This window comes from Tympanuchus pallidicinctus, unplaced genomic scaffold, assembly GCF_026119805.1.
Source record: "Tympanuchus pallidicinctus isolate F22 unplaced genomic scaffold, pur_lepc_1.0 scaffold27, whole genome shotgun sequence".
Taxonomy (NCBI): Eukaryota; Metazoa; Chordata; class Aves; order Galliformes; family Phasianidae; genus Tympanuchus; species Tympanuchus pallidicinctus.
In genome coordinates, this window is record NW_026294744.1 from 256836 (window position 1) to 280528 (window position 23693).

At 39.8% G+C, this 23693-nt stretch overlaps 1 protein-coding gene across 4 annotated transcripts in view; it reads left to right on the forward strand.

The window, feature by feature from the left end:
- Positions 1 to 23693, forward strand: part of VWF (von Willebrand factor) — a 152230-nt gene that overhangs the window by 63417 nt on the left and 65120 nt on the right. For all 4 annotated transcript variants that reach the window (XM_052690523.1, XM_052690522.1, XM_052690521.1 and 1 more), the window contains exons 22-30: positions 1799 to 1945; positions 2626 to 2766; positions 5190 to 5309; positions 5915 to 6071; positions 6596 to 6754; positions 8905 to 9040; positions 11763 to 13090; positions 13650 to 13769; positions 14098 to 14241. In XM_052690523.1, coding sequence (XP_052546483.1) covers positions 1799 to 1945; positions 2626 to 2766; positions 5190 to 5309; positions 5915 to 6071; positions 6596 to 6754; positions 8905 to 9040; positions 11763 to 13090; positions 13650 to 13769; positions 14098 to 14241 — 2452 coding nt within the window. The remainder of the gene's footprint in view (positions 1 to 1798; positions 1946 to 2625; positions 2767 to 5189; positions 5310 to 5914; positions 6072 to 6595; positions 6755 to 8904; positions 9041 to 11762; positions 13091 to 13649; positions 13770 to 14097; positions 14242 to 23693) is intronic.

Consider the following 23693-nt stretch of genomic DNA (forward strand, 5'->3'; position numbering starts at 1 on the left):
TCATCAAGTCCAACCCCCCTGCCAAAGCAGGTTCCCTACAGCAGGTTGCACAGGTAGGCATCCAGGCAGGTCTTGAACATCTCCAGAGGAGACTCCACGACCTCCCTGGGCATCCTGTTCCAGTGCTCCTTCACCCTCACTGTAAAGAAGTTCTCGTGCACATTTGTGCGGAACTTCCAATGCTGCAGTTTCCGTCCATTTCCCCTTGTCCTGTCACCATTCACCACTGAAAAGAGTCCAGCCTTGCCATTCTGCCCCCCACACCTTAGATACGTATAGACCTGGATCAGGTCCCCTCTCAGTCTTCTTTTCTCAAGGCTGAACAGACCCAGTTCACTCAGCCTTTCTTCATAAGAGAGATGCTCCAGGCCCTTCACCATCTTTGTGGCCCTCCACTGGACTCTTTCCAACAGGTCCCTGTCTTTTTTGTACTGGGGAGCCCAGAACTGGACACAGTACTCCAGATGAGGTCTTACCAGGGCAGAGTAGAGGGGGAGGATCACCTCCCTCAACCTGCTGGCCACGCTCTTTTTAATGCATCCCAGGTCCATCCTATGCTTCATCAGTCCCATGTAGACCATCGCTGGGTGTCACACGTGATCTCACAGCAATACTGGAACTCTTTGATGGCATTTTGTTCCTTCTGTTGATCCTAGAGGCTCACTCATGGGGAGTAATACAGATACTTCAGGGGTACCAGGAGGGGAAGGTCCAGAGCAAGATACAGGCTGCATTTCTATCCTGGATCAACACTTTGGCTTGTACTGGGGCATGCCATGGCTGCTTATACCAGACCCTTTGGCCAGATACCTGTTGCTGCACAACTATGTCAGGCACCAAAGGGGGTGTTCTGATCTGCCATAGCGACATGATGGGGGTCCCTTTAGCAATGAAGTTTGGAGTGTTGACCACAATATCAGTAGGCTATGTGCCAATTACTGGAGGGACTACCGAGCTTCCACCTTCAATAATCTCCCCCAAGTAGGCCACATCACTTCGGTCCTACCTGCACCTTCCAAGGTGATTTTATTCTATGGGTACCTGGTTCTAAATTCTCAGGGGCAGGGAGCAGAAGATTATTTTTGTTGCCAATTTGGGGTCTTACCTGATGATCAGTGCCCATAATTTGGATCCTAACTGGGGAGGCCCATGTTGTCTGTAGCATTTTCAGGGCATTGAATAATCCTTTTTAATAATAATAATAATAATAATAATAATAATAATATATTAATAATAATAATAACAATATATTATTATTATTAAAAAGGATTATTCAATATAATTATTATTAATATATATTATTATTATTATTATTATTATTAAAAAGGATTATTCAATGAACAACTACAAAATATTTAACTGTTCATTAACTGTATATACCTGGCCCTCTTTATAAATCCTACTTCAGTTTTGCAAATTTTTTTGGGTGTTTCAGCTTCCAACTTTCTCTTAGTAATGACAATACCTCATTCAAAGATGCAGAAATGTGGTGAGTCTGAAAGACTGTACTTTCATCCCAATTTGCTCTTCAGAAGCTTTGCTTTTAAGGAACTAACTTATCAACAGCAGCTTTTCTGAGTAGAGGCAGGCATGTAATTAGTCTTGTATACATAATTTCTTTGCAGTTTTGCAAACCCTCTTGGACTATCTGTGTGGTGTCTATAAGCTGTCTGTTCTATGGCAAACAGCATGGTTGGACATAACCACTGTTTATATGAGTTCATGTTATGCCCTACTGGGAAAATGATGTAAGTGAAAAAGAAAATCATTGGTAATACAATCTGTTTTTCTTGTTCAGGTAAACATTAAGGTATCTCCTAAAGACAGCAGTGACTTAGAAGTCATGAAGTCTGGCCGTTATTACATCATTTTACTGAGGGAAAGCATTACTGTGACATGGGATCTTGCCATGGGAGTCTCAGTTATCTTAAAAGCTAATTTCAATGTAAGTGTTTTTTGCTTTAATTCTTACTCTCACTAAAGAATGAACTTGTGTCCTCTCTTGTTGATAGCAGTTTTTAATGCAGACATGCATTCCTTTGCAAAGATGGATTCCCTTGAAGTATTAGCTACGTGCTTGAAAATGAAGAGATTTTTTTTGTGATACACAAGGGTTGCTTACTTTACCTGGTGCTTCAATTGTAAAGGCTAAATTTTCTGTCTTTGGAGATGAGCTATGATGATGAATGCTATGATGCCTAACAGTAACTCCGCTTTGAAAGACTGAGAAAATTTATTTCATTTCTTTCACAAGAGGAGCTGTGTAGAGAGCCAGGTTCACTAGTGATGGTGACTGGACAATCATCTTGAGGAATAAAATAGGGTCATATGTAAACTACCTGGTCCTGTCCCAAACAGACTCAACAGGCATCACTAGTCAGAATTGTCTTCTCACCTCCCTGAAGACATGGGAACAGGCTGGTCCTACTTTCAGCTAAGCAGAATGGGAACTAAATATCCTTCATGTCAGTCTGTGTATGTTTTAGGGAATTTGACAAGGACAAGGATAATTCAGTTTTTAAGACTGGTGCCTTTAATGCACTGGGTTAAAAAGACTTCTAAACAAAACTCTGAGCCAGCCTATAGATGTATCATTTATGTATTTTGTATTTCTTTCCCTGCAAGGATCAAGTGTGTGGTCTTTGTGGGAATTTTGATGGAATCCAAAACAATGACTTGACCAGCAGCAATGAACATCTTGAAGTGGATCCAGTTGATTTTGGAAACTCTTGGAAAGTTAATACACACTGTGCTGATGTCGAAAAGGTGATTGTGAATGAGCTGAAAAGTAATTAATACTGTTTACAGTATCACTTAGGAGTGCTTAAAGAGCTCTGAAGGAATAGAAATAAACAAAAATGAACTCATAATTTTTTGAAAAAATTCTTTTTTGAAATCTGATGAAAGATCAATTAATTATTTTAATGCTTCTAGGCATCTTGGCTTTAGATGAACGTTAACATAGCCAGTCTGAAAGGTAAAGACTTCATAGAGTTTGCCAGTCTAGATGCTAGAAATCCAGGTATAACTGGAAATCTCATGGTGAAACTTACTTTAAAAAAAAATCAGCCAGATGTAATTTTCAGACAAAAGGAATTCACATAAATGTTTCATATTTTTCCATCCAAACTTCTGTATCCCACATCTTAGTTAATCCATTTATGAACAGCTCAATGCATAGACTAGTTTCTTTCTGTATTATTTTTGATGTTATTTAGAGAGCATTCTGTTATTATCGTCGTATTAGAGAGGCATGAACAGAAAAGGCAAGGTACAAGAGTGAATGTAAGACCTTTTTTGCCATGTTATTGTCTCACTCCAATTTATAGGAGAGGGAGGAGGTTCTTTTTAATATGTGTGTACTTGGTGTGAGATTAAGAAACAACGGTTCAAATGTTGGTCCAACCAATTTATTGTAAATCTAATCAGGGAGACGGGGAAGGGAAGGACGGCTACTATTATGAATTAGAGTGACAGGGAAGGGAAGGAGAGTGATAGAAAAGATAGGAAATAAGCAAGAATTATATGAAGCAGGTGTAGTCGCCGCCAGGATCCAGCAGTGGTCCCAATGCACGCCATTTTGAAGGTTTGAGGCAAAAGCACAAGGGGAGAGCAACAGCAGTGTGACTGGCCTTGGGCAGCAAGCAGGTAGCAAGAAGAAGTCGCAGAGTCAGTATGGGAGAAAGCAGCAGGACTCAGGTAGCAGGCCCAGGAGAGTCCATCAGCATACAGGATTTTCATAGTGAGGAATCTGATGGCAGACAGCTTTGTTCTTTTTCAGCATGCAGGTAGAGCGCAGAGCAAGTCCAGGAGGGAGAGAAGCAGGTTGTAAGGCTTTTCATGTCAGAAACCTCCTCTTTGTGAGGAATCTGTTGCCAGAAAACCTAACCTCGTGGTTGTGGGTCCCCTTTTTATCCTTCTTCTTCTGCCATCGTGGCATTCCTGGGTGCTTGGGCAAGAATCATGTGCAGCACTTCCTGAGATGGCCGTCTTCCTTGAAATAAGCCCACACAAAAGACTGCTTCTTGGCCATTAATCTGAGGCTTATCTCTCTCTCGTTGCCCCAGTCTTGTCCATCTATGTCCCTCAGACAAAGGATTTCTCAACACTTGACCAGGACTTGCTTGGACTTGTCCATCTGTGTCCCCAGCAAGCTTTGAGACAATGATGTAAAAGAATAGTTTCTTACAGTTATCAGTGCTTCTGAATTTTGAGAAGCTTAACTGCTATCCAAAAGTGTTACCTAACTCCTTGTCCTGGAGATAATGTGATTTATTGATGTACTAGTTATGCTACATGTGAGAGTGCACTTCTTTCCCAAATGCTAAGTTTTTAAAGGAAGAAATTGAAAAATAAATTTATCTCAAGCTCTCAAATAATATGTCCAAAAGTATTTCCAAACCCCAAATTTTGCAAACAATTCAAAGACAACTTTTTTGATATTTAAAAAGTGGAATTTTTCATTCATATGATGCCTTTAAGGCTGAAAACTTTGCCTCAAAAACTGGCCTATATTTTCAAAGGGAGGAAGAAAAGGCCTTTTTAGATCTTTCCTCAAAATATTTAAATAATTAGAAAACAAAAGTCAATATTTGTTTTTGATCACATGGAATTTTGAGTTGGTTTACTTATGTGCAGTGACATAACTTCAGTGTTATCTTCCTTTCTATTCATTCATATAAATACATACGTGTATATAAATAAATATACATAAATATGAATAAATATGTTTATGACTTGACTGGAGAACAGGAGAAATTATGGCAATGAGGAGTGAGATGTGCAGGGTAGAATCCATAGTATATCACTGTGATAAATAACATGTTAGTATCTATGTTCTTAGCTAAATTAAAATGTAGACTTCTGAGCCTTTTTGTGTTCAGCAGTGACCTTGGTTATTGTCTTTTGAAGAGTGGTTATATTTGTGAGTCTCTCATGTCTACTGAAGAGCTGTGAATTATTGTTATAGATGTTCAGTACAGCAACACTTACCACTAAGATTGTATCTATGTTAAGACTGTAGCATTCCAGAGCTGGTGAAAATGTGGGAGGTGACATGCTCTGCTTTGCACTCTGCAAATTTCTTTTGTTATGAAAAATGTCTAAAGTGAGTTAATCTCTTCAGTTTGAAGAGTCCTAGGGTTCTTAAAGTAAGGCTAATGCAGTGTGTACATGTCTCTTATAATAACTTCAACTGGGAACAGGCCCTGGTGTCTCCACTGTGTAATGACAACGTATTGAAGCAGGTGATGGTAGAAACATCATGCAACATTCTTTCTGGAGAACTCTTTGAAGAATGCAAAAAACTTGTAAGTATCCTGTCTGTGTTTCTCATTTCTCATTTCTGCATGACCTCTGCTGATAGTTATTACAGCTGAGGGAAATAGTGCAGCTACTCTGACAGCACATGGAACATGGACTGCCTAACTGGTATTCTCATCTCTGACCCTGTATTTAGCTGACAGCTAAAGCAGCTGGGAAAATGCAAGATTCCCCTAGTGGAAAACCACAGAAAAACTTCTGCTTGAGGAAAATTTCACTCTAAACTCTAGACAGATGTGTGAAGACAAGTAAAAGGGTTGGCATTTTGGGAGGGAAGGTTGAGGAAAAGTTAACCTAATATAATGCCATTCAAGCTTTTTTCTACTCAAACTGAACAAGACAGTTTGGTAATAGGGCTCAGAATTTATAAAGCTGATCCACTCTTTGGAGTAGTAAGGTGGACAATAAACTACAATGCCTGCAACTGAGAGTGTGGCCCCATTTGAGTTCTTGTTGGCATCAGCAGAAGGATCTGCACTGATTTACATAACATCTCAGCTCTTGGTGAGTGGAGCAGCCAAACCATCTGAATGTTAAATGCTTTTGGGGTAAGGTGATTTAGTGTACTGTATCCTAAATTTATCTTTTTCAGGTGAATCCTGAGCCTTACGTCGATATTTGCATGTATGACACTTGTGCCTGTGAATCTATTGGAGACTGTGCTTGTTTCTGTGATGCTATAGCAGCCTATGCACATGTCTGTGCACAAAAAGGTGTCATTGTTCACTGGAGATCACGAGATTTGTGCCGTAAGTATGATGTCTATGGGGAAGAACTGGAAATGATTTTGAATGACAAGTAAATGGAAAAGGTTCAAGTTCTTTATCAAGAAGCTAAACTATTCTTATCTAGTTCTGTTCCCTCTGATGTCCGGAGAAATTCACTGCAATGGGACAGAGATTGCAAGTCATGGTGATTTTTCCTCTCCCTTTTCTATTTTTTTTTGAAATGCCATTCCCTCAAAAATGGGATAGAATGGATTGTAGACCAGTCAAATCCAGATATTTTTTTCTAGTAGATATAGAGTTTGTTCTTAGTAATCATTTTTGTCAAGAACAACTCTCCCTCATCTACACCAAGTATTTCATTATGTGAAAAAATAGATGTATTTGAAGAAGTAGCCTGCCCTGGATGGACTGGGGGAAGTTATTTTAAGTTGTAAATATTTCTCAATACGTATGCAGTGCACCTTCTATTCAATTTGGTGTCTTAGTTCTGAAAGACATGATGACCTCAGTGTTGATTTTTTGCCTTCAATTCTTTTATTGTATAGCACAAAGCTGTGAGAACCTAAATAAACAAGAATTAGATAATCAATGTGAATGGAGATACAATAGCTGTGGACCTGCTTGCCCTGTAACATGCCAACACACACAACCTTTGAAGTGCCCTTTACAGTGTGTAGAAGGATGCCATGTTCACTGTCCTGCAGGTAAGTCCATTTTTTGCTGCAGTCAGTTAATTACAGTTTTACATTCCAGGAACATTCACAGATTTCTAAGGATGGAAATTGCTTAGGGTATAGATACTGAAATTAATTCCTCAACTGTTTAACTGATATATTTCATCACAGTTTCTTGACACGTAAGTTGGAATTTGGTTAGGAATCCTAATTTGTGTCTGTGAGATCAGGACGATGTGTGGAGGGCACTAAATTGTTCCAGGAAGAGAAGAATGGAATCTTGTCATCATGAATGATGAGACGGGAGCAGTGTAATCATGGAGATAGGGGATTAGCGGCTATTTAATGACAGAGGCTGTTGCCTGTGTAAGTTATGAATTTGTGCTGGATGCAGTTATCTGAAATCCAGGAAAGAAACTCTCTAACTGTAATGTGGAGATAGAAAGCCAATGTTCCCTTATTTCTCATGACACATATGAGGCGACTTGATAAACCAAGCATGCACACTGGGAGTTCAAGTTATACATTTAAACAATTAAGACATACATATGCAATACATTGGCATACATATTCATTCTTTTCCAAGAACTTGTTAACATGTGCTAATGTTCCTCTGGGCATGCATGGCCCTCTCGTGGTCTTAAACCACTTACTTTCTTCTCATTTTTCCATCATCTTCTTCTTCTCAGTGCCCTCTTAGCTGTTTTTCCCCAGTGAACAGCTTTCTATCTTGCTGCACTGTAACTCAAAACAATTTACGTGAAACTCAAGAAAAGTTCTTGCACTGGTGGATGCAAAGATTAAAGTAGTCTTACTGTAAATTCAGTGCTTCTGTGAAGCAGAATTTTTGAGAAAAACAAGGCTATTGACACACCAAGCAAAGCTAGACTGAAAAATGTTTTAACTAGCACCTGTTGATTCCTTTTAATAAATTAATATATTGGTCATTAAGCTACTATATAGATCCCAATAACAAAACCAGCCTATTTCAATACTCACAAAATGCTTGCCTTCGAAGAAGCTACTGTGGTGAAGGAAATTCCTCAACTTGACCTGCTCACTGCTCTCATGGCTCCAATGCTTCTGAAGCTGCCCGGCAGATTTTGGCTTAACTGTACCCATAAGATTTCTTAGAAAGGGGAAAACAAAAAAAGTGCAGGAGGAAAATATGAAAGATAAGGAAGATCCAAATGAAGAGTGAAAACTCAAGTGAATATGTGGCTCATAAGATCAGAGTGAAAATGTTGAAGGAACTGGGATTGTTAAGCTTGGAGAAGAGAAGGCTCCAGGGAGACCTTGTTATGGGCTTCCAGTACTTGAAGGGAGCATATAAACAGGAAGGGTGGATAGTGATATGACAAGGGGAAATGGTCTTAAACTGAGACAAGGGAGGTTTAGGTTAAATGTTCAGAGAAAGTTTTTCACACAGAGGGTCGTGTGACACGTTGGAAGAGATTGCCCAAGGAGTTTGTGGATGCCCAACCCATGGGGCATTCAAGGCCAGGCTGGATGTGGATCTAGGCAGCCTGGTCTAGTGGTTGGCAACCCTACGCATAGCAGAAGAGGTTGAAACTAGATACTCATTATGTTCCTTTTAAACCCAGGCCATTCTATGATTTTATGATTCTATGATTTTATGGATCATATCACATTAAAGCACAAAAAGAAATTTTTTTAAGACCAAAAATAGCTATTCTGGGTCTTGGTACTTCTGTTTACACTTTTACAGACCAGTGAGAGCCTTCTTGGATATAACTTTATGTAAGTATTAAATATTATACTCAAGCCTTCAGTATTCAGGTAATAGACATTTAAATAGTACTCTGGTATGATCAGTACCAGGAGGTACGAAATAAGAGGTCAAATCAGTAATATACATGTGAAAAGGAGAATGTTTCTTTCTCATGGTATTTTTGATACTTTATTCTGAACTATGTTCACCTTCTGCATGGCCCTGGCTGTTGCAGGTTATACACTGAGTAAAATATTTCCAATATCCCACTAAAATAAAAATTGTTTTGAAGTCAAATTTGTGGTGACATTAACACTAGTGGAGTATTCAGAACTTGAACCCAACTCAGAAAACTAGTCATTATTTTTTAAGCAGTATAAATGCAATGGATTGAGTTTGCAATTCAAGAATACTGGCATTTTTATACTACTGTCCTATTTCAAAACAGGGAAAATACTTGATGAACTATCCCTGGATTGTGTCAGTCCAGAAGACTGTCCAGTGTGTGCAGTTGGAGATGTCAAGATCCCACATGGAAGGAGAGTAGTTTTGAACAGAGATCATCCGCAGCACTGTCAATCTTGGTATGATGGAAGAATTTATGTAGTGAAATAACATGTCTGTTGAGGAGGACAAAGAGAGAGGGATGAAATGAATCCCTACAAATATTTTGGACTTAACCTAATAACACTACTGAATATGAGGCTTAGAAATCCTCTTCTGTGTCAATACTCTTTCTTAAATATCCTGAAAATGAACTTTTTTGATGGATGGAGCAGTTGGATGACAATTGAATTTAAGAAAGGGAAATCCATTAATTCCTTTCAACAGTGTCTTTTCTTGTATGTGGTGGCTTCACTAATTTAAGTCATTCTTCTTTTTTGTAAGGTGTGATTCAATATCAGCAGAGCTATCAAAACTCTTTCCTCCTGCTGGTACTAAGGAACATTATATACGTATAGTGAAAGATTGAAAAATGCACTCCATCTTGAACTTTCTGAGCATTTGGTAGTGTGCAGCATAATTGAGAAAATAATTTCCCCAAGATGTTAAGATGATATACTGCTGTCTGATCCTCCATGCATGCATTTCCAACCATTACAAAATTAATGCAAGGGTGCACTATGCTGCTGTGCAGTATGTGGGATTAGGCCCTTCAGCTGCAAAGTGGCAGAGACAGATTTTCATATTGTATGCTGCTAAATGGCATATTACACAAAGTTCTATATTACCTGAAAGCTTGGCCTGCTTCAACTCTCTAGTCTCTTGAGAGATACTTTGACTAGTAACTCCAAATGCTGTGAATACAAAATTCTTTTCCATTATGTAATTTGATCTTATTTAACAGAAACTGAGTTGTTAAACTGCAGCAGCTATTAGCCCAGACTAACACCTCAGCTGCAAAGAGTCTGAACGTCACAGAACCTCCAAATGGGTATGAAACTGGAATTCTTGGCCTTTTGCTGGAGCTAGTGTGCATCTGCCTTATAAACCCAAGACACGAGACTGTTAGGCTGATCAATAACTAAAAAAAAACCATGAAACACCATCAATAAAACAACTGTATTCATGAAGAGCCTTGAATTCCATCAAGAGGTCAAGAAAGAGTCTTCACAATTGAGTATATGTTTCCTAATCCTTGAAACTTTTAATAATAATTTTTCTTAAATGTTGATCAATTGGCTGCAGTTCACAAAAGATTACAGAGTGTTAGGATAACTTACCTCACTAGGGAAACATCTTTTTGCATAGCTGTCACCTAATTTAGAATGCCTACACCATCTGTACAAACAATAAAAGATATTGTGCAAAAATGAATTTTATAGCAAATGCCCAAAGGAAATTGGAAAGTAGAAAAGTCTTGTTCATATTAGGATTAAAATAATAAATCTTCTGTTGCTTTGCATTAATGCCAAAAATATCTGAGCATTCTTCAATTAAAAAGACACTCAAAGCAGCTTGAATATAATGTAGCCCTGTGAGAACTTAAAACTAAGATGCCATATGTAAAATGACACATTTTCCTGAAAAAAAATGATACCTTCTTCTAGCATTTACTTGTTCGGTCTATGCATCTTTGGTTTTCTCTGACAGTGAGAATTAGTACATTTTGATCCTTACTCCTTCATATATTTTCCATATTCTCTCCCTTATACTGTCCAGTTATACAAGTAAAATGTCTTTACTGATTCTGAGTCGTGTTGTTCATGAGTACAGATGTACTGATTTTTCGTCAGATAAGAGAAGTAAAGAGAATGATACAAACAAGATTAGCAGAGTAGAATTGTTAAAGCTTTACTGAAGTTAGAAATTAATGAATTATAAAAAAGTTCCTAAAAGGTGGAGAGTGACAGAAGTGAAAAATCTTATGGGATTAAGAAAGGATTAACAGTGGATAGTGTGGAGATGCATTAGGTAGTGAAGTACACTCAAACCTGAGATGGAAGGGAGAAGAGAAAAATGTACTAAGGGAGGTGAGCAGAAATTGTGAGGAAGGTAAGAAGAATAAGAGAAAACATAAAATACATAGGGACTGGAAAATAGAATACAGTATGGGGAAGACAACGAAACACACATTAAAAAACGTAGGGGGTGAATATACATGGTTAGCGGAGGACATGACCATGTGAGCCTAGGCTCTTTTTCTCCCAACAGATAAACATGTACCAGAGCTATTCAAAACAAAATGAAGTCAGAAAAAAATCAAAGGAAACTAGTACAATTTAGATGTGGATAGAAAGCTGATTACATATTTCTTCTGCTAAGATTAAAACCTGAGTAAGCTAAGCCTCCTCACAAATTCTGCTAAATCTTATTAGAGCCAACTCTAGTATTTTTCTTTGTATTAGCTGCCTTCAGTTTGCCTCATAGCTTTTCTTCCTTGTGAAGCAAACCATGTTTTCCAGTTAAGTTCACCAGTTGTTGCATTGCTCGAGCTCAGAGTATTTCCATGCTGTTCCTAGACACAGATTTTACATGTTCTACAAGCTTTTATAAGAAGAGCACTGTCTGACAAATACAGCATATATTTTCAAATGCTTCCTGTATTTAAGCAAACATGCATGAACAGTTCCTCCTCTGAGTGGGTTTAATAGGGTTTGGCTATACAGTTCCTTGTGGGGAAGGGGATGAAAAAAAAAATCACTCTTTTGATTTTGTTCTGATTTTGTTTTGTTTTTGTTCATTTTGTTTTGATTTTGTTTGTATATAACCAGTGGACTTTCTTTTGTAAGATGTGGGCAGTATGTTATTAAAAGTATGTTATTTTTTTTTTTTTTAATAGTTACTTGTGATGGTTTTTTGTAGTCTGTGCGAAGGGAAGAATTTATCCTGTGTGTCCTGTGGACCAGTGGAAGAAATCCTAACACTAACAACACCTGCTCCAGAGGAAGACAGAGAACTTGCACCTAGTGAATATTCATGCAGCAAGATGATGGACTTGGCCTTTCTAGTGGATGGCTCCAATAAACTGTCAGAGGAGGACTTTGAACAGCTGAAGACTTTCATAACTGGAATGATGAACAAACTCCACATCTCTCAAAAGAAAATCCGAGTGTCAATTCTGTTGTATAGGGCTGGGCCTACAATCTACCTTGGCCTTAAAGATATCAAAACACAGTCCCAGATGAAAAAAATTGTCCAAAGCATAAAATACACAGGTGATGAAGTAGCATCTGTTGCTGAAGTCCTTAAATACATTGTGTTTCAAGTGTTTGGAAAAGCAGAAAGGACTAATGCTGCCCAAATTGCGATGCTATTTGTAGCAAGCAAGTCTCCAGGAAAAGTCCGCACCATCATCCCAGCCTTGAAGAAAAAAAATATTACAGTTATTCCTGTGGGAATTGGACCACATGTTAATGTGGAACAAATCAGATTCATTGAAAAGCAGTTACATACTAGAGCCTTCCAAATGAACAATGTGTTGGAGCTAATGGATAACAGAGATCTCCTAATTGATTATCTGTGTGATCTTGGGCCTGCAGAAAGTTCTCCTGTACCCACTCCAACAATGTCTAATGACATATTTACCCAGAGAGTGCTTACAGTACCACCACACTTCTCAGAAAATCCCACTACAAAAAGTCTGGACATCGCTTTTGTTGTTGAAGGATCTGACAATGTAGGGCTGGAAAATTTCAATATCATCAAGAAGTTCCTTGAGAAAGTGCTCAGAGAAATGAATATAGGACAAGAAAATATTCATGTTACTGTCATGCAGTATTCAGACACTATCACTCTAGAGTATTCCTTTAGGGAAATACAGTCTAAAGAAAGTATTATTGAGAAAGTGAGGAGTATATCCTACCAAGGAGGGAAGGCCACCAACACTGGGCATGCCCTTGACTATATTTCCAAACATACATTTACATCAGCAAATGGAGGCAGGCAGAATGTGCCTCACTTGGTATATATGGTGTCATCCAATCCTTCCACTGATGTTATAACAAGACATCCTACTAGCATAAATGTTATTCCCATAGGCATAACTCCCAATGCAAATGTCCAAGAGCTCAGAATGATCAGTCAGCCTAATAGACCAATAATCTTACAAAGTTACAGCACACTTATTGAAGAAGCACCTGAATTAGTGTTGCAGTCATGCTGCTCTTATAAAACTTGGACAGAAATACCAGGTAAAGTTGAATGTATTTTTTTGTGTAATTTCCTGTTTCCTCTATCCTCTCTCCTTTGTTTTTACTTCACGTGTCTGATATTTCTCGTATCTCAACTGATATTTTGTCCAAATGCAAAGGAAGGAACATTTATCCTTATTCGAGTCAGGTGATTCCACCCCAGTTTGGTAGTGCCATCCACTGACCTGCAGCCAGCCTTCTGTGGTCTGAGCAGTTCTTGGCTGTGTTTGTCAGTAGTGTATAGTAGCTTTCAGATAGCATGGAATGTAAGAGCAGAAAGAGTATTCTCATCTATCCACCTCAAGCAAGTAACAAAGTTCCTCTTATCAAACGTGACTAAATTGTTTGTTTATTTTTAGTCCTCTGAGAGCAAAATAACATTAGCAGAACAGACGGAATTGAAATATAAATCTTGAGCCCTTCATTAAATATACTTACTGTTTCAACTTTGTTTTCTCCAACTGCAGCAGATAGCCCTTTCTACTCCTGCCAATAGATTAGTAGATGTTAGTTCTGGTTATCATGCTTAATGCTCTTTGTTTTTTTCCTCCCAACTCAGAGTTGTGCAACAAACCTATGGATGTCATTTTTCTTCTGGATGGAAGTCCAAATATTGGAGCATCAGAGTTTGAGGAAATGAAAAACTTTGTACAGGCATTTATTGAAAGAGCTGATATCAGTATGTGCCTCTCTTTTACCTCAAAAAACATAATTACTTTCAAATTCTTTTGCTTATACTAGACAAACAGCTCACTAAAGTCTTATTTTGTTTGTTTGTTATTTTAAATGATGGCAAAATTGTTCCGAAAAGCTAGGTTTGTATATTTTATGTAAAGCATTTCGGCTGTGGATCTTTGTGTCCTGATTTCAGCACAATTTGAGATCAATGCACTACATAGACCTCCCTGCCGATGGCACAGGGATTGGAACAAGATGGTCTTTAGATTTTTATTGTAAGACATTCATATGCATTGCTTAAAGTATTTGTTTTCTGCCTTTCACTTCAGGCAATACATCAGTTCATGTGTCTGTTCTCCAGTATGCCAGGGAAAATAATCTAGAAATTTCGTTGAACAAGCCTCAGGAGACTGAAAATCTCATCAAGATGGTTCACTCAATTAAACAGAGGGAACAAGGTCCTACCAGACTGGGTGAGTGATTATGTGGATGTTAATATTTATGCAAGAAGGGAGGAAAAAAAAGAAAGAAGTCCTGTGAATATAGTCTGATCTTGATCACCGATTTCTGTTAGTGCTTTCTACTAGAGTGCTCAGGTTTCTAATTCAAGTATTATCTTTACTATATGTACATTTCTTGGTAAAGTTTCAATTTTCATTAAAATGTAACTTTAAATGGGTTTTATCTTAATGTATTTTGGAAAGAAGAGCAGCAGTTATTTTTTAGCTCTGAAATAATTCTAAAGATTTTAATTCATTATCTTTCAAGCAAGCAAAATGCGATCAGAAAGCGAAAACTCAATCATAAACTTTTCAGTATCAATTATTGAGGTATTTAGCAGCAGAGATGCTTATGCTGGATTTGATAGCCGCCCTCTCCAGCTGTTTGTTGCTCTTTGCTGGGCCAGTGTAATGGGGCTTGTTTTGAAACAGCTTAGAACATAACCACTGTGTTACTGGGTAGTTTTGTTCCTTGTCAAATTGCCATGCTGGTCCCACAAGGACTTAGGTTGACACAAAGCTGGGAATGGTGCCAGGAAGCAGTGATCGCCTACCAAAAATTACTTGTGAAACTGTGTATTTGCTGGAAATCTGCATCCTGAAGCATATGTCCACTTCAAATTTTTATGTGCTAAACATAACAGATTTCCCACTGAATTCGTGGAAATTCAATACACACATGTATCAGTTGTAGGGTTCAGAAAACAGTGATTCTCCTACAGTGTATCTGATCTTTCACCAGATAACCTGATAATTTTGTTCTTTTGGACTAGACTACATTTGCTCTGGCAGCAGTCTAGCATTAATGTCCTGTAAGAGTTAAGGACTACACAGATTTTTAGAGTCTTTGGCCTACATTAGGCTGTAAAAAAATGTTGGTACAGAAAAGTGAGAAAAAAACCTGACTTCCATAGTTTGCAGAAGGGTTAGCCATGATTGCTTTCTCAGCCTGGAGAAATAAAAATACCAGATGGCTGATAAGACCTCTACAGACTCATTTTATGATAAACCAATACATACGAATAGATATGTTTCATGAAATCTTATATGGCAATGGGTATAGTAAACAATGCTGCAGAATAAATAAAGAAAAAATAAAGAAAAAATAAAAGGGAGAGGCAGCCACATGACATACTTGTTAGTGATTTGTTTATGTCTCATTGGAAAATACTCAGAGATCATGATTGGGGTATAGTATAATAAGCCTAAGTGGAATAGAGTATAAGTAATTCCTCCCAGTGTAATGAAAATAAGTCACTATGGTCCTGTCCTGCACTTTGCAGTGTGTGAATGTGGCTGGCTGAGTAGAAGGATTGACGTTCTTGGGAAATGCATGGTCATTCATTTCACTCTGTCTGTGCTTAAGCCTCTGGAAACATGTAGGCTGCTTAAAAAGTTTTGAGACAGCTCTAAAAAGACAGCTCTATTTGGATTCTGTACTTCCCTAGGAAATTTTTCTAGTTTATACAGAACTTGATCAGATTTACCTATAAAAATATCATTCTCATCTGACCATCATTTTCATCTGTTTCTTCTCATCTGTGCTGGCTTCCCTGCTGCAGAAACATGATCCTATAATTCTTATGCAACCTTTGCTGACCAAAATAATCCTGTTTCAGTCAAAGCTATACAAGGAGAGAACAACTATAGGTTTGAGTCACATGACTGACTGTACCTTCCCTTAAGTCATAGATGTCTAACATTTTGGCTTGGACTTCACTGAGTCAAAAAGCACTGACTTGGGCTCCATGTACATAGGTTTCTTTGAAAGTAATTCCTCCTATTTATTTTCATGAAAACTACATCAGATGCAAAGAGCACAATAAAAATCACTGACTGAACAAATTCTCAGCTACAAACCCTATTTTTTCAACATAGTCACAGCCATTAGCTATTCTTGTTTGGCAGTGATGAACAAGAGCCTGCATGCTGTGCTTGTAAAAATCTGTACTAGTGGAGGTGACTCACTGTTGCTGCTATCACTGCTGAGATGCACCACCCACCATTTCACTGTGCTCACATCCAGTTTGGTCTCTAAAAAAATTCAGTGTCAATAAATGTCAGTGGGTGCCATTTTTTGCACATGGAAGAATTCAGTTCCACGCCTTTGCTTCATACTCATTTCCATGTCAAATGCCAATTTGCAGACTGCCCCTCTGGTGCCATTTGTCACGCAGCAACGAAATGTAACAGAATCTTGATGGGAAGGTTCCATCTCTAATGTCATACCAGAAACAACCATCCATCTCTGATGTTGTAAGCCAACATAAAATAGGAGGCATTACTTTTGGAGCAACCCTATTAAATACATAATGGAGTTAATGTATATAAAGTAACAAATTGTCTATTTTTAATTTTTTTTTTTTTTAAAAAAGCATAAAACTAGTGGGATATGTTTCTTTGCTTTTGTGAAACTAACATGATTGTCTGGTTTGATGGCAGTAGTTGCAATTCTTAATGAGATCTCAATATATTCATATTTCTCTTTCTGTACTTCATCCTTCAAAATAGCTGTTCACAAATGTGCATACTGCCAAAAAGCGATGACATAAGACATAGTTTTGAAGGGAGGGACATTTCTATCTGCTAAGAGAGGTCTTACAAGAGTCTGGTAAAGACACATGATCAAATTTTTAATTGCAACTCTATACATTCCATTTGAAAATTCACAAATAATGTATTTATGATGACTAAAAATGGAGTCACAAATAAACAAAAAAATTAATGAATTTTTGCCCAGACTAAACCACGACATTTTTTTTCAGCAATCTTGAAACTTATTTCCAAATTCCTTTATTAAAACAGAAAGCATGGATGCATTTTCTTTGCTGTTTATAGGACTGTGTTTAGCTAATTTGTCAAAATGCATAATCTTCTTTGCCATAACTTCAATTGGCACTACACTGCATCCCAAGCTCTTGTTTCAGCTCAGATAGAGTTAATAGCATACTAACATTTAGTTGCTGCTAAGGGGCCTGGCGGGGCTGCTCATCAGAAAGAGCCCCAGCAGTGATGGTGTGGGGCGGAGATGGGGAGTAACCGTGAATTGTGCTGGGCTGCATTTAGGCTGTGGGCTGTGGATTGGCTATGACTGCTTTAAGTTATGGCTCTAACATGGCTCTAACAAGTGGCTTGTCTCCTAGGGTATTTTCTTGCACTCAAAAATGCACAGCATGTAAGAGAGCTGGTCTGTGTGCAATACTGAACAGATAATACTCATTTTAAAAGCTAATGGATGGGGATGTGACAGAACTGTACACCTCCAAGACCTGAGATGGGCTACAGGTGTGCTTGCTGAATTAAAGAAAACAAGGGTCTGTCTCCTCTCTGTATGGAGTTTATTCAATGGGGAATGTTCCAGATCTGTTCCCCCTTCACCTGCCCTGATCTAAGGGCTCTCATCCTGTAAAAAAGGTGTCTTAATGTCTTGCTTTATGCCCTCCCTACTCCCTCCCATACACACATTTTAACATTAATAGCAGAATATTGAAGTCTTATAAACGGACCTTTTAAAACATCCACATGTGGGATCAGTTTGCAAAAGCTAGTTTGCTTTGAAATAAAAAAAAATCTGATATTTTCAGTAAAAATAAATTAGTAAATAGATTCATATTCAGTTAAAATCCTCAATTAAGATATGAAGACCAGTTTCTAATTTATTGTCAAAGAAGGTTGTTTCTGACAGATCCTTAGTTACCAGGTGCAATCTGGACTATTCACAGGCTTCATAGCTTTGGGCTGTTTCTGTACCTTTTCAAGCGCTAAAGAGCTATGTCTTTTAGCTTCTTTCCCAGGCAACTTTCAGTGCTTGTGGGACATTGACTTCTCCTTTTTAGTTAAGTAGTTGCAGAAGTTTTAGCAAAATCATTGAGACCACTGAAGACATGGATACATAAGTTCCCAGTAAGGAACCTCCACATATTTGGAGCTCCCTGTCACAGCTCCACAGGCCCACACAAGGGCTTTACATTTTATTCCTCATTTCAGACAAAAATGAATAAAATAATTACAAAACTGTTTTAAATAGTTTCTGCTTTCCCCAAGTTATTGACAAAACCATCAAACGTTGCTGTGTTGGCTTATGTTCCTCTGGATTTACTTATTCTGGAATGAATATCGTTTGTTAGTTCTTGGTGTATGTCTGTCAACGATTTATGGGCTGGTTCGGCCTGGTTCTGTGACCAGCGGGGCGGAGGGATCCGTGGATCCGCTCCTCTGGAAAAGGGAAACAGGGGACCCCAAAATAATTGAAAACAGCTGCAACGATCTGAGGTGGAACAAACTAATTTACTAAATATAGTATCAGCAAAATATAATGAGAGAGAGAGAGCGTATCTGAAAGGTGGATAGGCCTCACCACAACTCTGAGGTGAGAAGTGCAGTCCAGTTGAGCTGATGAAGAAAAGCAGACAGAGAAGAGCAGGTGAAGCATCAGGTGACCTTGCCAGGAGTTATATCTCCTCGCTGACCTCAAAGCCTCCTGGGGAAATGTAGTTCTTCTCCTCCGAACAGGCACCCAGAACTTCAGTATCAGCAGTCAAACCCCTAGTGCATTATATGATGTTATGATGTGAAATACTGATAACCAAAATCATAAAATTATTACATTCCACCCATTATTCTACATCACTACATCATGCTTAATATATACAAACAAAGTATAAACACACGCACATACGAACCTATGTATAAACACATGGAATTACTGACTGCACTCCTCCAACATCAAATTCCCTTGTGGTACACACTGAACATCCCCGTTTCTCTGCATCACCCACGAAGTGGACCCAGATCCCTGGGCAAAAACAATTCCGCAATGAGGTTTGCCCTTCCTAGAAGCTGGAAAGATCCAAACTGCTTTTCCCAACATGTTCTTTACATGTACTGCAGGGACCTTATCTCCCTCTATAATATGTAGGGAGCTGGATTGGGTAGGACAGTTTCGACTGATTGATCTTCTGGTGTTGACCAGCTGGCTGGCTTCTGCCTAATACTTCTCCAAGTGCTTAAATGTTCTGCCACTCAGTGGTTGCCTCCACCATGGTGAGCACATAATGCAAGATCATGGCAAGGTGATATAATCAACCTGCCATGCCTCCCCATATTTGTACTTTTGCCATCGCCCTTCCCCCCAGAGACATTTCATCTTCTTGGCTTGTTTAATTGTGGCACATGTGTTACAGTCATGAATGATTTGTGCAATAGTGTCCATAGTTAAATCCACCCCTCAGTCTCTAGTCCACTTACATGTCACGTCTCTTCCTTGATGGCCTGAGGTCTCATGGGCCCATCGAGCTGGAAATAATTCACCCTTGTTCTGCCAATCTAGGTCTATTTGAGCCACCTCAATTCTGGCAGCTCGGTCTACCTGATGGTTATTTTGCTGATCTTCAGTAGCCCTGCTCTTGGGCACATGGGCATCTATGTGACACACCTTTATAACCATATTTTTTGTTCGGGCAGCAATGTCTTTCCACATTTCAGCAGCCCAAATAGGTTTACCCCTTCTTTGCCAGCTATTTTGTTCCCACTGCTGCAACCACTCCCATAAGTCAATGAGTCAATGTAAAGATAAAGCATTGGTCACCTCTCCTGTTCAGCAACATCTAAGGCCAGTTGCACAGCCTTTACCTCTGCAAATTGTCTTGATTCTCCTTTTCCTTCAGTGGCCTCCACAACTTGTCATGTGGGGCTCCACCCAGCAGATTTCCATCTGTGATACTTCCCCACAATACGACATGATCCATCAGTGTAAACAGAGCATATATCTTTTCATTTTCTGGTAGTTCATTGTATGGTGGGGCCTCTTTAGCACGTGATACCTCTTCTGCTGGCGGTGTTCCAAATTTCTTGCCTTCAGGCTAGTCCATGATCACCTCCAGGATCCCTGGATGGCTGAGGTTCCCCATCCGTGCTCGTTGCGTAATCAACGCAATCCACTTACTCCAAGTGGCATCTATGGCATGATGGATGGAGGGAACCTTTCCCTTGAACATCCAGTTCAGCATTGGCAGTCAAGGTGCCAGATGGAGCTATGTTTCAGTACCGATTACTTCGGAAGCAGCCCGAACCCCCTCATACGCGGCTAAGATCTCCTTCTCAGTTGGAGTGTAGCATTCTTCAGCCCCTCTGTATGCCTGACTCCAAAATCCCAGGGGTTGGCCTTGGGTCTCTCCTGAAGCTCTTTGTCACAAACCCCAAGTGGGACCTTTCTCTCCAGCAGCAGTGTAGAGGATGTTCTTCACATCCTGTTCCATCCATACTGGCTCCAGGGCCGCAGCACGGGCTATCTCTTGTTTAATCTGCTCGAAAGCCTGCTGCTGCTCAGGACCCCACACAGAATCATTCTTCTTCCTTGTCACCTGATAAAGGGGGCTTACAATGAGGCTGTAGTTTGGAACATGCATTCTCCAAAAACCCACTACACCCAGAAATGATTGTGTCTCTTTCTTATTAGAAGGTGGAGACATGGCAGTGATTTTGTCGATCACATCTGTCAGGATGTGACGATGGCCATCTTGCCCCTTTATGCCTAGGAACTGAATTTCCTGGGCAGATCCTTTCACTTTACTTCGCTTAATAGCGAAACCAGCATGGAGAATGATCTGGATTATTTGCTCTCCTTTCTCAAAAACTTCCTTTGCTGTCTTGCCACACACGATGTCATCAATGTACTGTAAGTGCTCAGGAGCACCTCCCTGTTCCTGTGCAGGTTGGATCAAGCCATGGCAAATGGTTGGGCTATGTTTCCACCCCTGGGGCAAATGATTCCAGGTGTGCTGAATGCCCCTCCAGGTGAAAGCAAACTGTGGCCTAGATTCTTTGGTCAAAGGAATGGAGAAAAAGGCATTAGCAATGTCAATGGTGGCATACCATTTGGTTGTTTTTAACTCCAGTTCATGTTGGCGTTCTAACACATCTGGCACAGCTGCACTCAGTGGGGGTGTGACTTCATTCAGGCCGTGGTAGTCCACGGTCAGCCTCCATTCTCCACTGGCTTTACGCACTGGCCATATGGGGCTGTTAAAAGTTGAGTGAGTCTTGCTAATCACTCCCTGATTCTCTAATTGACAAATCAACTTCTGAATGGGGAGCAGGGAATCCCTGTTGGTGCGGCACTGCCGTCTGTGCACTGCTTTTATATCAATCGGTACCTGTTTCTCTTTCACTCGTAGCAACCCCACGACAGATGGATCTTCTGATAGGCCAGGCAAAACGGATAACTGCTTAACACCTTCTGTGTCTACAGCAGCTATTACAAAGGCACATTGATACCCTTTGGGATACTTAAAATATCCCCTTCTGAGGTAATCAATACCAAACATACATGGAGCCCTTGGGCCAATCACAGTAGGGTGCTGTTGCCAGTCTTTACCAGTGAGGCTGATTTCGGCCTCCAACATAGTCACCTCTTGGGAACCCCCAGTCACCCCATGAATATAAATAGATTTTGTCCCTTGGTGACTCAAGGGCATTAGAGTGCACTGTGCATCAGTATCCACCAGGGCCTTATATTTCTGATCACCGCGTGGTTCTGATGTCCCAGGCCATCAAATCCACACAGTCCAATAAACTCTATTATCCCTTCTCCCTCCCCCTGGCTGGGGGCAGGGCCCCTCTATTTGTTACTCCATTGTCTGCAGCAACTGGAGCAATCACCTTTTTGGAGAAGTTCACCTTGGTGGTTGATTTGTCTTGTAATTCTTTTACCCGGGCTTGAAGTGCAGGAGTAGGTTGCTTATGCCACTCCTTTATATCTTCTCCAAGGTCACGTAGGTAATGCCACAAGGCAAAACGTGACGTAGTCTTACTATTGTCACTTGCTCGAGCAGGAGGACGTCTTCTTTTGATAGCTGAGACATTGGATGACACCAACTGGGAGGAAATCAAGTTGATCAGCCCCTTCAGTAGGCTGTTCTGGGAATTCTGTTCCTCGTTGGATATATCTGTTACTACCATGGATTAATCAACATCAGGCAATGTTGATAGTTTGTCAATTATATCTTCTTGTTTGTTCTCCATTCTGTCCAGCTTTTCAGCTGCTTTTGCAATGGCTGAAACACAAGCTTGTAGAGGGCTTAAATGTAACTCAAAGTCTTGAAGTTTATTAACCAATTCATTTATAAGGGTTTTTTCCCTCTGCCATACATTGCTGCAAATGTACTCGCGTACCTTTCTGGTGCAGTCTTTGTGAATGTATGCCACATGTTTGGTGTACACCTGACTCTCCCAGGATCATGCTCTTGGTCTGGCTCATTAGGAATGAAATTGGGGCTATGTAGCGTTTCCACCACAGCATATTCTCTCAAATAATGGATGCCTTCTTCCATATCAGCCCATTTCTTTTTCTCAGGCATCAGATCGTCTTTGAAGGGGTATCTTTCTTTTACAGCTAACAACATCCACTTCCAGAGGATAAAGGTCTGGTTCTAGCATGTACCTTTGTCAATGGCTGAGTCTCTAGCAATGCCACTCAGTTGGCGAACTTCTCTACTATCTAGCCACACACTGTTGGCCCCATTGTCCCAGCACACGAAGTAACCAAGTAGCAATAGGCTCATTTGGGTGACGTGAGAAGTCTTTTCTCAGACTTCAAATTTCATTCATTTTGAGAGATTGATCAACAATGATAACGATATCTTGTTCACCTCTTACTCTTTCAGGACTTCTTGTTGCCCTTGTAGGTGTTGATGACTGTGGTCTTACTGAGGGCCCCTCCCCTGGACTCGGGGGTGCTTCTCCGGGATCTTGGAGCCACTCCTCTGGACCTCTTTCCTCCTCTTTCTTCTAACTGAGTCGAGATTTGTTTTCTGTCTTCTTATAGGGGCAACTGACATCAATTGTGGTGCCTCCTGTAGTTGATCAGGTTGGTCAGTTCCAATGTTCTCATCCTCCAGCTCAGCTTGGAGCCTGTCTTGTTTGATAATGAGAGTATCTAGCTCATATTGGAGGGTATCTTGTTGAGATTGAAGACTGTCAAGTTTGGATTGCAGGGAATCTCTCTCAGTTTGGAGGGAATCTCTCTCAGACTGGAGGTCTTTTCTCTCAACCAGGAGACTCTCTCGCTCACTTTGTACTGTTTCCCTGTGACTCTCCCTTTCAATTTCACAAACTCTCTCCCTCTCCCAGATAGTATTGAATAAGGCCCAATAAGCATTAGCCAGGCCCCATATCATTTGTGCCTCCTCAGATCTGCCTGAGCCGCAACATTCCTATCTCAAATATCTGTTTAAGCTCTCAGGGTCTTTCAGGTGTTCAGGAGTACACTGAAGATTTCCATCTGTCTAAAGTCTCTCCATGACACTGAAGATTTCCATCTGTCTAAAGTCTCTCCCAGGCCTCTTCACATTCCCTGCAACTCAGTATTCTCTGGTTTTGGGGAGGACTTCCTCCTCAAAATACAATAAATACTAATACTGAATGAA